A 12,242-nucleotide genomic window follows, 5' to 3' on the forward strand; every position below is an offset into this window, starting at 1 on the left:
TCGTTTGGCCTCGAATGGCTCGAAGAGGTACTTCCCAACGTTATACGAGTATAACAGCATGAGTTTTGCTGACAAGGCCAGTTGAACATGACGTCATATAGACAGCTTCCTCGTGCATTCAAAAATAGTTTTAAAATCAACGATATGATGGTCGGTATCGACCTTCTTCCTTCTTAAAACTCTGCTACCATCGGGTTTGGGGCTTTTGTTCTTTTTATACCTCATTATTGTTGTGCTCACATCATCCTGGTCGAGTGGTGGAGTGGTAGTCGCACTTAAATACTTTTAAAGTAAAGATTATGCATATTTAAATTTTTTTTTCTGAATGGAAAAATAATTAAGTTATCCGATCAAGGAATCAGTAAAACTAAAAATACCCAACTTTAAACTTCGAATTCAGGTAAAAATGCAGAATTTGTTACGTTTCAATTTATGCATTATTATGGATTTGCATCTAGTTTGTTTTTAGAAAATTTATTTATATTTCATAAGCATCTTCGACAAATGCCGTCGGTCTTCTGTAGAATCACCATTGGGATTATGTCCCAATCGTTTGAAGAAAATTGTGAAAGACTACATTTTGCATATCGTTCCACGAAAAGTTTTATCTTTGGCGACGTTTTCATTACACTTTCTTATTCCACTATAACAACGAAGGAATCGCGAACGCCAAAAAGTCAAAAGAGCAAAACAAATGCCAAAGACGGATAAGAAATCTTTATTGTATGCAGCAACAGTACGTTGTAGCTCAGGGAAACGGAGCAATTTTCCTCTTACACATCTTGATTTATGACCACCCTTACAGCGAATAACTTACTTTTAGTTTGCAATATATTTATACATAAATATACATACATACAAATAGACACTTGTGTATGAATGGAGACGTGATAATTTGTAAGATTCGACTGCAGGGCAAATGGTAGGAGAAAAGTGAAGTTTTCCATAGGAGCAGAATGTGCCCGATGGACAGTATTTGCCAACTGGAGAATATTATGGCGCATGTCAGTGTGTCAGTGTACATATACTTTGATTGTTATTTAACGTTTGTATTACGAACGCGTACTGATTTGTTGCTTCTTTTTCCACTTCACAAAACTATTTATTTAACAGTAGGGCATAAAGTGTTGAAAGTGTGACAGCCGTAAAGTAAGCGAACGCCTCAACAACTCAATGAGAGAGTGAGCGTTTAGTATATTGGATTCCATTTAAGGAATTTGTAGCGAACATACGAATACCCTTCATGTAAATGAATGGGAAATTAATTGCTATGAGATGCACACTCGTATAAATACTATACTTCAAAATGAACTGGGCGTTTACATGTCTAATTCAATATTTTGTTATGCCCGTTTCGCTGTTGATTGAAACCATACAATTTGCTCTAAAGTACTTATAAAGCCGGCTGATATACATATACAGTGACTAATTAAGTACGAGGTGTGCATTTTTCGGAATCTGTAAAATAGAGTATAACAAACCTGCAATTCGATTGCTCAGATACTGTTTCGAAACTTATTTTATCACTCGACGAATAAAGCCAAGAACGCACTCTATTTGAAGTGCATATTTCGACTTCGTGACAGGAGATTTTAATGGTTTTTCTCAGTTTTTGTCGGGTTCATTTCTCATGTTCGTTTTAGTTTATTGTTCATTTATATATATTTGTTTTTTCTTTTTTCTTTTCTTTTGCGCCCAAATAAATAGAAAAAGTTTTCTCGTTCCTGTCAAAGGATGAAGTTGAGAAGTTGAAGCAAGAAGAAGAAAGGAAGATGGCAACACTTCGTCGTGATAAGAAATCGAGGTTATTGGATGGCTCGTCTGCAAATGGCAACGATGAGAATGATGCTTATATCACCTCCGCTCCCGCCTCTGTCGCTGCGACCATCGCTAGTGAACATCGAAAATTACAAACAGATGATGGGAATTATGAGGGGGATTATGCTTATGAGGACGATAGACGCCTTATGGCTGACCACCGTAACGTACTACGCGAGCGTGATAATTGTGATGCGGATGACATGAGGTGAGTGATGCCATACAATCCAAATGCGATTAATAGAGCTATCTTGACAAATATCATACCGAACAATCAGCGTACGCACATCCGCACATCCGCATATACACGCACATGTCTGTATTGTATCATAGTTGCAATGACGAAGAACAAGCGACGCGTGTGGGTGCGCTGCATGTGAGAAGATATCGGTCATATGCATATACTTATATTGTTTGTTTCTGACATCTAATTCTTCAACTTAAAGTTTACTTTGCATCGTTTAATGTTTTTTAAAGCTTTTGGTGAAAGTGTTTAGCTTTAACGCTTAAGTATACACACACACACACGAGAAAAGAAAACATCTACAAGTATACATATTATAGAGACACACATACAAACATGTAATGCAATATTGTTGCTACTTAAATGCATTCCACACAAAGTTCAAATCTCGCTGATCTTTGATAATACTCTTAATCTAGCTTTGTTGGAATCTAAGGTACTTTTTATTTGCTGAGAAACTCGAATTTAATTGTGCTTTGAATGGGTTTTGGCTGTTTACAATCAACGTTTCCATTTCCGTTTCCGTTTTGGTTTTGTTTTTTTGTTTCACTCTCTTCATCATTATCTAATAATTATAATAAAACGTATGGCTTCAAAAATGTCTTTTCCTTCATTTCTTTTGGCTGTTGCTATGTGTTTTATCTACCGACCAACAACCACTCATTCACCATATCTATATATTACAAATGCAAAGCAACTTGGAGGAGCTTTTTATAATCCTAGAACTATAAGGTGTCAATTTACGTATTAAATGTAAGATTAGATGGAAAAATGAACTGATTGAAATAATAGAAATATAAATTATAAATTATAGAAATATAGAAATCATTTAGTTTAAGTATTGTCATAAAAGTATTAATATAAAGAAAAATATTTTTAAACAACCTGTTTGTGAATAAGTTCTTAAGAAACCCGTATGCTATATTTTGTTAATGAATATCATTTAATGTGGAAAGCCTATATTACATTAGAACCACTTGTAGGGTTTTATGAGCATTTATATACCGCAGAAACAAAACGAATAAGAAACATAAAACTGTCGAATTTCAATAATTAAACCAATGTAAAGAATTCGTGTGTATAAGGTGGCACACAATTAATCACCCGTCAGAAGATTTATAATTCTAGCAATTGGCGACATACGCCAATAATATTTGTCACTTGTGAACTAGGCAGCTGCAGTAGACATACAAACAGAAAAGCAATAGAGCGCGTAAAGGTTAAAATAGAGATTTCAATCAGTCAAAATCTTTGTACATATTATATTTATTATAATATACAATTAATTAGAAATTAATATATATAAACAACTTATAGATAACGAATTTTTAGACATTTTAACGTAAACATTAATTAAACGAGGTAATCTTTGCTATTGTTTAACCATATTTGGTATCCATTGGCTCGGATTTTCCAAAATATCACAATACACGGTTACCATAAATCGTACTTACTTACTTAACTGGCAACTACAACCAATGGTCGGTCTTGGCCGATACCAAAATGTTTCGCCAATTGTCTCTGCATTGCGCGCGTTGACGCCAGTTAGAAATACCAAGGGCGACGGTCAGGTCGTCGTCGACTTGGTTTTTCCAACGTAGATGAGGACGACCTTTTTTGAGCGTGCCACAGTGCATTTCGAAAAGAGCACTGTTTTTGGTGGATCGTTGTTGTTCGCTCAACGTGACCTAGCCAGCGCAGCCGTTGAATTTTAATGCGCTTTACTACGTCGATGTCGGCGTACAGCTTGTGGTTCCGTCGTATTCGATATGCATCATTCATGCAAATCGCACCATAGATCTTGCAAAGAATTTTTCTCTCGAAAGATCCTATTAACCGTCCATCGGTGTTCGTCAATGTCCAGGACTCAGCGCCATATACTAAGACCGGGAGTATGAGTGATTGATAGAGCTTTTTTCGTGTATCGAGGGAGGGCTCTGCTTTTCAATTGCCTACCTAGCCCGAAGTAGCACTTGTTGGCAAAAGTTATTCTTCGTTGGTCCTCTTGACTAATGTTATTGTTGGTGTTAATGCTGGATCCTAGGTAGACAAAGTCCTTGACTAAGCCGAACTCGTAATTGTCAATCGGAACCTGCTGTCCAATACGCCAAAACTTTTTGGTTCTTAACACAAGGTATTTTGTCTTGCCCTCGTGGTGTTTGTTAGTGTCACCCTGCAACGCCGGACTACCTTTGCGGGAATTCCAAATTCAGAGATGGCGACCTTCAGCCGTACTTTTTTGTTTTTTTCCTAGAGGACCTCCACTTGTAAATAAGCCTTCTCTGCTTTCTAAACCGACCAAAAACTGGTGTTGCATTCACACGTTCCTCATGCTACAAAAGCTTTTAGGTGCACATCTTACCTCTACGGATGCAAATCATATTAAGGCTTTTCTGAACGAGATGTTGTTGACGAATTTTAGCCACTTTATAACTTTGTGCGGTATCTTATTGTTCACACATTAAGAAGAAAGATATACAAAATAATAATCTTATATACAAAACCAAAACAATCAATGGCAATGGGAGTGAGAGGCTAAACGTCAAACATGCTGAAAGTATTATACTTACCAGCGGTTCTTCCCTACTAAATTGTATTCTTTATCATGCGTGTATGTAGCCACAAATCCGAGCTAGGTTGAGTAAATGACCCTTAATACCTTAAAATGTGTGCCCTACATTGCCACTATTTAATTCTTTAATTCTATTATTCTAAATTAAAATCGTTAGTCAAATATTTTCGCTTTCTCGTCGTGCTTGAGTCGTGAATTATCGAACAAAACACATCAATTAAACATGACCAGCAGTGGATTTAGCAGGAAAAAATCTCGCATTGCCGTGTTCAAGAGCTTTTTCAAGTATTTAAGCACAAAGAAAAGAAACTTTGCCATTTACTGTCGGTTGCCCCCAGCTCAATTTTAGCCATTTTGTTTTCTCCTACAGCTGCAGGCGTTTTCAGGGCTTTCATTTCTCTTGTTTATATGTAAGTCTAGCTGGAAAAATATAAAAATAACACTCACACTGTCGTAAACAAATCATTTTCTTGCATGTTTTCGGTTCGTGCCCATTGTTGTTGTCTAGGTTGTATCCGCTGTTGTTTTTATTCTTGTCACTTCTGGCTGTTCTTGTTGTTTACAAAGGTAACTCTGCGCAATAAGAGGCAACGCAATTTGATATTTTGCCTGTGGCTAAATGCACTCTGAATACCACTTCATACATATATAGCTCTCACTTCATCACAATAGAAGCAAAAACAATAATCCCTATCCTCTTACCTTGTGCGTATTTATTCTGTCTCTCACAGCAAATTGTACTCGTATTACAAAAGTATGAAGCCTACTTGGAGCCTACCTTTTCAGTTGCATATATTTATAATGTTTTTTATATTTCAAGAGCGCCTCGAAACGCTTCAAATTTAGTGTGGTTCTGAAAGCTGAAAGTGATCTATGATCAAAGTACTTAACTAAAAGTGTAACCAAAGAGTTGATTCCGATATATTTTGCATCTACCCTGTTCCGTGCACAACAGCCAGCTCTTTACAAAGCTTTGGAAACTTATATAAATAAGCGAAATATTTTGGAGGAATGTACAATTTTTATAAAACCTGTCTTACCAAAGTAACAACAGACGGTATGTCTTTTTAGTGTACCGGGCGATTCAATAAGACCGAAGAATAATAAAAAATATGTAAATGAAACACCATAAAACTTGTCGAATTTTTCCTTATAAAACACATTTTGGAAGTCATGTACAACGCATATGATTTCGTTCTTCAGCTCTGGAATCATCTGGGGCTTATTGGCATAGACCATACTTTTCACGTATACCCCAGGGAGAAATCCAATGATGTCGAATCGTTTTTTGTCAGTAATGCGTCATGGGAAACTTTGTTGTTTATAGAGCTATTGTTTCATACGCTGTGTGGCGAGTAGTTCCTTAGTGTATAAACTACGTATTGTACAAGCTCATGTCGTCTAATTCGGTCCATAAAAAGTTTGTTATCAAGACACGATAACGTTCACCGTTCAACGTAACTGCAATACCAGTGCCATTTTCGAAGAATTACGGTCCGAAAAAGGAGCCAGCCAGCCCAAAAACCACATACACCAATGACTCGTTGTTGGTACATCGTTTTTTCTTGTCATCTAGATTTTCAATACGCCAAATGCGGCAGTTTTGCTAATTAGCGTATCCGTTTTGGTTGCGTATCGCGTTGTTCATATAAGTATTGCTCCATAGCTGAGTTTACTATGTTTGCAAATTCTCTGAAAAAATAAAGAAAAATTATACCACCACAAATAATTGGTGTTAATAATCTACATCACACTCGCTTCATCCTGTATGTCTGAACAGCATTTGGCAAGCCATAAAGACGAGCAACAGAATTAGGGCGCAAACCCATTCGACTACCGCGGCCGTCAGATAGATAGCTTGTTAAACTTTTGTCATATTTCGGATAAAATGTACTCGACAAGCATTTTCATTTGATTTGCAGTTATTGTGGTGTGGATAAGCTGAGTGAAACAATTTTTAATTTATTTAATAAAAGACGTTACGTTGCAACAAAATATGTTTTATAATTTAATTTATATACATATAGGTAGATATATTATATTTTTTTTTAATGAGGATGTAATCAGCACTCACTATATGAGACTAGGGGCTGTTGCCCGAATACTTCGAATACGTAAGACCATATTGAATGAATTGAATATGGAAATAAATGATCAATTAATTATTATATTGTATAATATTTGATTTTTCAATACTGTGTTTAAATATTAGTCAGTTCTCATAATTTTTCTGCCGTATTGCAAATTGTGAATAGATACAAATACCCTTTGCACTACTATGGGCAAAAAGTAAGGTGAATTTATTTGTTAAACTTCGCGGGAGTAAAATTTCGCTCTAGTTATTTTTTTCATGAGTTGGCAGCACTGTTAATAATATCTGGGCCAACTTTCATGTGAATGTCATTATCAGTAATATATTTACGCTTGTGTTTACCAAACGACCAAGAATGCATTTTTCGATTTTTACAATGTCTGATTTGATTGAGCAGAGAAGTGCCATCAAATTTTGTTTGCGGAATGAAATTTCGGCTGCGGAAACGTTTAGCATGTTGCAGAAGGCATTTGGTGATTCGACCATGTCGCAGAAAAATGTTTATAAGTGGTACAAAGACTTCAAAGAGGGTCGAGAACGTGTCGATGACTTGGAGCGCTCCGGACGACCATCGACGTCAACAGATGACCAACACGTCAATAAAGTGAAGGAGTTAGTGCTCAAAAATCGTCGGTTGACTGTTAAAGACCTTACTGATATGATCGGAATATCAGAAGGATCTATGAAAACCATTTTGAAAGACCATTTGGGCCTAGGAAAAGTCAAATCTCGTTTGGTACCGAAAACTCCCAATTTCTTGGAAAAAAGTCGTCGCGTTGATGTGTGTGAAACAATGCTTTCAGACTATCAGGACAAGCTCAAATGCATCATTACGGGAGATGAGACTTGGATTTATGCTTACGACCCTGAAACAACTGACCAATCAAGCGAATATCGTGCTAAAGGCGAGGCCAGACCGAAAAGAGCACGTCAAAGTCGTTCACAAATAAAGGTCATGATGACAGTTTTTTTCGATTTTCGTGGTGTGCTGCACTATGAATTCCTTCCACCTGGCCAAACTGTTAATAAGGAATATTATTTAAGCGTTATGCGTCGTTTACGTGAAGCAATTCGTCTAAAAAGACCAGAATTATGGGCCAACAACTCTTGGTTTTTGCATCACGATAATGCACTCGTTCTTCGTGACCATTGCGCCAAAAATTCCACGAATATCGTTCCGCAACCACCGTATTCACCTGATTTGGCTCCGTGTGACTTCTGGCTATTCCCAAAACTCAAGAGACCACTCCGGGGAACGGGAGGAGATAAAACCTGAATCGAAGAAGGTGCTGATGGCTATACCGGAAATGGACTATTTGGCATGTTTCGGGGATTAGATTAGAAATAGTTGGCATAAGTGTATTTCATCGAGAGGGGATTATTTTGAAGAGGATGAAATTGATTTACAAGAATAAATAAAGATTTTTCATTTTACAATCAAATTCACCTTACTTTTTGCCCACAGTAGTATTTCCAAAGACGCGCCTAGATCTTGGTACCGTCAGGAATTATTTACTACTGAAATCAAGGTGTCGCTTTTGAAAGACCCTTTATTTTGACTTACCAGAAGAGATCAGCTAACAATTCATGAATCGAATTCAGAAGAAACCGACTGGCTGTGAAAATACAGTGCGCTGCATATATATTCAATCTCTTCCGATCCTAAAAGCGTTATTTAAAAAGGATAGGTAAAATATAAGGTGGCGCATAATTAGTTATCCAATTTTGTTTTTGAATAACTAAAAGTAATAATAAAAACTAACATAATAATAATACTAAAAAACAAAAACATGGTTTAATGCGGTGGAAATCTTTAGTTTCACCTTTATGCACTCCATTGCTTGCCTGTTTGTATGTATACTGCAGCTGCCTAGTTCACAAGTGCCAAATATGATTAACGGACGGCGCCATTTGTTACTTTGCATGTACTTTGATAGCAAATTGTTTGGAAGTATTTTTGCAGATACATAGAGATACATTCCATGCTCGAAGCTACCATCAGACGCCTGTTCATTTAAAGTTTGCTTATTACTTAGATCTGAAGAGGTTAAAGCAGCTATATGAAACTCTATGACCATATCGATGTAATCCGAATGTGAGGTGAAATATTCAATTTGAAATGCGTGGGCTTATCAGTTCAGACAATGCTTGTTTTTCAGTTTGGTAATACTGCCATTGGCATTTGTGTCAATATTAGCCTTTTTCAAAGTAGCGCACGTGCTACGAAATGAATTTATTGATATTAATAATGTCTAATTTTGTGGATCAATTATTGCATTAATCTTGTTTGCGGAGTGAAATTTCTGCGGCAGAAGTTTTGCGAGTGGTACAAACAATCGAAAGACGGCGATGAAATAGATTTGGAAGAATAAATAAAGATTTTAGAGCTATGCATAATTCCACCGTACTTTTTGGTCACGGTCAAGTTAAATGAATCAAGCGAATATTTCCATAAAATTGATGTTGAAAAATACTCCCAATTTAAACCTTCGTATCAAAATTTACTTTCCCTTATATCCCTAGCTCCCAAAGCCACAATTAAATTCGGGTTGAAGTGAAATTAAGAAGATTGATTTCTTTTGCATTTTGCCTTGTTTCTTTATATCTCCACTCTGTTTTCTCTAACAATGTTTTATCCTCCTGTACACACTGATTTGCACACCTTATTCCCTCTGCATTTTAACTCTCACCACTTTATTTCCTTCCCGTTTTCCAGGAATCCACTCGAAGAAATTGAAGCAGTATTTAGAAGCTAATCCTATATTATAACTACACATGCTTTATATCTACTACACATACAACTAAAATGATTTATCGCGAATATACATACATATATAAGCCACTAATTTATTTAAGTAAAAGAAGATGAATGTATCAACTTTTTTTAAGAGCGAAAAAAAAAACAAAAAAAAGAATCATTTTCTAAAATGTATTATTAATGCGAAATTTTATCTTTTTAGACGTTTATCTATTTTTATATACTCATGTGAAGATATTGTAATAACGAACTAAACTCGTAGAGTCAATTTAAAATTATTCTAAATTGCACCTAATAATCACACAAACATACACTTTTATTTATGCATACGAAAGTGGAATGGTTAAGGAATGTTAAATCTCACTGTTATTGAGCTATTTTATGATTAAACAATTACTATTGTATTATAACTTTTTATCCTATTGGCACACACACATGCGTATGTTATTTATATGTAATGTAAATTTAGATTTAAATACACATTGCATACACTTCCTCAATCAACTCACAGATGTGTTGCATTACAAAAGCTTTGAATTCACATAAAATGCCAGACATTCGGAAAATGCCAATGAAATTTACATGCACACAGTTGGTCACATTTGTACACATGCCATACTATCCAAGACTGAGTTCCTCATTGTTGATTGATCGCTAATTTGATTGATTGATGTTCCGGTTTGAATAACGTTTTTGTGTTGGCGCTCCCTTTCCGTTTTGAGAGAAAAAAAAAATTCAAATAAAAATATTTGTTGTGAAATTTAAATGCACACATACATACAAAAGTTTGAAATCTAAAAATGGAAATATTTTACACACAACAGTCCATATGTCATTCTTGTTTAGCATTAAGTTAATTTATTTTATTAACACCTAAATTTATGCTTCTTCTTACCCATATGTTTATAAATAATAACTATTTTGTTGAAAGAAGGAATAAATAAATGATAAAAAACTATTTCATGACCTCCTACTTATTATTTCATAACTGCCTTTTATGATTGGTAAAGGACTTTATCTGTCTAATAAAACTAACTTTTTGGTGGAGTAACGTTTTTTTTATTAACATAATAAATATATATTTATAAACAAATAATAAATAAAAAAATAATTGGACCTAAAACAAAATGTATATATATATATTAGAGTGTCATTGTTTTCGCTCCCCGTCCATTTTCGGCCGAATAATAGAATCGACATCGAAAAACAATGCACTGTAGTGGAAAATAGTCGTACCAGATTGTTTTAAAAGCTGAAAAAGTGATCTGAAAGCTATCCAATTAATTATCATGCTGTAACTCTTAAACTAACCACATCAGAGGATTATTGTAAATAGGTATTTTTATTCAGAATCAAGAGAGCAACACTTTTTTCGTACATCTTTGACGTTTAATTATTTTTGAAGCATTAAAAGGCTGGCCTATGTTTAAAAGGTCGATAGAACTCTTCTCAACACATCTTTCGATATAATGAAGTAGTAAAATTTGCAAAAAAAGGAATATAGTATGTACATATATTAGGCATACAAATATAATATATATCGTCGCCGCAGAGATAAAAGCTGTTAATTCCACTTTTCGGCCAAAATATGTTAATTAACTATAGTGCTACTTTTTTCATAAATAAGTTAAAGCTTAAGCAACGAATTATGCATGATAAGGTCAATATTTCTAGTAGTATGCGATGGGTTACGAAATCGTATTTTTAAATTTGGAAAGTAGTTCGTAATTTATGTAAAAATTTACTGAAAAAGCTTACAAAAGGGAGATAACAGTTTTGCCGCTTCGGCGAGTATGTAACATAGTTTATAAATTTTCATAGATTATAGGGGATCGTAAGGTTAAGAAAACTTAATTCATGAAGATGAAATGATATATAATAATAACTCTTGTCCAATGTTTGTAAGTATAAGAAGAGAAGAAGAATAAGGTGAAGAGAAAAAGAAGATTAGAAAATATAAAAAAGGTGAGGAATAAAAAAAAGACTGAGAGAAGAAGAAGAAGAAAAGATGAAGAAAAGCACAGGAAAAAGACAGGATGAACTTAAGAAAAATAGGAAGAGAAGAAGAAGAGGAAAGAAAGAAGAAGAGGAAGGAAGAAGGATATGAAGAGAAGAAGTAGAATAAGAGCACAAGAAAGAGAGGAAGAATATAAGAAGAAGAAGAGGAGGGAAGGAAAAAAAGAGGAAGAGAAAAAGAAGAAATGAAGAAGAAGAGAGCAAGAAGAGGAGGAGAAGCAGAGTACAAAATGAAGAGAAGAAGAAGAAAAGGAGAGGGAGAAGAGGAGAAAGATTGGAACCGAACCACTATAACATATAGATCAATTTTTTATTGTAGTAGCAGTAAATTTAGTTTTATTAGAAAATAGAGTTTTGACAGTTGCCAATATGTAAGCATTTGCAATACGTTACCCCGTCAGATGTTTTGGGTTTATTTTTGTTTGTTGAGAACGTATATCCTTTGTAAATATTATAACCTAAAGTAAATTGGAGCATTTCTCCGAAAACCTTAAAGGGTATACCTTTTATTGCTTCAAACACAATTACAACTCAAAAATATGTATGAAATAAAACATTCCCCACTTGATTCTACATAAAAGTATATATTTAAATAAAGTGCCTATTGATACATTTACACTTACAGAAAGATAAGTAGCGGGTCGTTTTCATATCGTTTTTTGAGCTTTTAAATAAATCTGGTATGACTATCCGATGTCCAGCATTATATTTAAATTTTAGAATACCTGCTTGCCGTAGTAAT

General features: G+C 34.8%; 1 protein-coding gene across 11 annotated transcripts in view; it reads left to right on the forward strand.

Moving 5' to 3' along the window:
- LOC129245338 (protein lap4) overlaps positions 1-12,242 on the forward strand; it is a 219,992-nt gene that overhangs the window by 172,223 nt on the left and 35,527 nt on the right. For all 11 annotated transcript variants that reach the window (XM_054883437.1, XM_054883461.1, XM_054883505.1 and 8 more), the window contains one exon: positions 1,708-2,026. In XM_054883437.1, the coding sequence (XP_054739412.1) occupies positions 1,708-2,026 (319 nt within the window). The remainder of the gene's footprint in view (positions 1-1,707; positions 2,027-12,242) is intronic.

The sequence above is a fragment of the Anastrepha obliqua genome, chromosome 1 (genome assembly GCF_027943255.1).
Source record: "Anastrepha obliqua isolate idAnaObli1 chromosome 1, idAnaObli1_1.0, whole genome shotgun sequence".
NCBI classification, from domain to species: Eukaryota; Metazoa; Arthropoda; class Insecta; order Diptera; family Tephritidae; genus Anastrepha; species Anastrepha obliqua.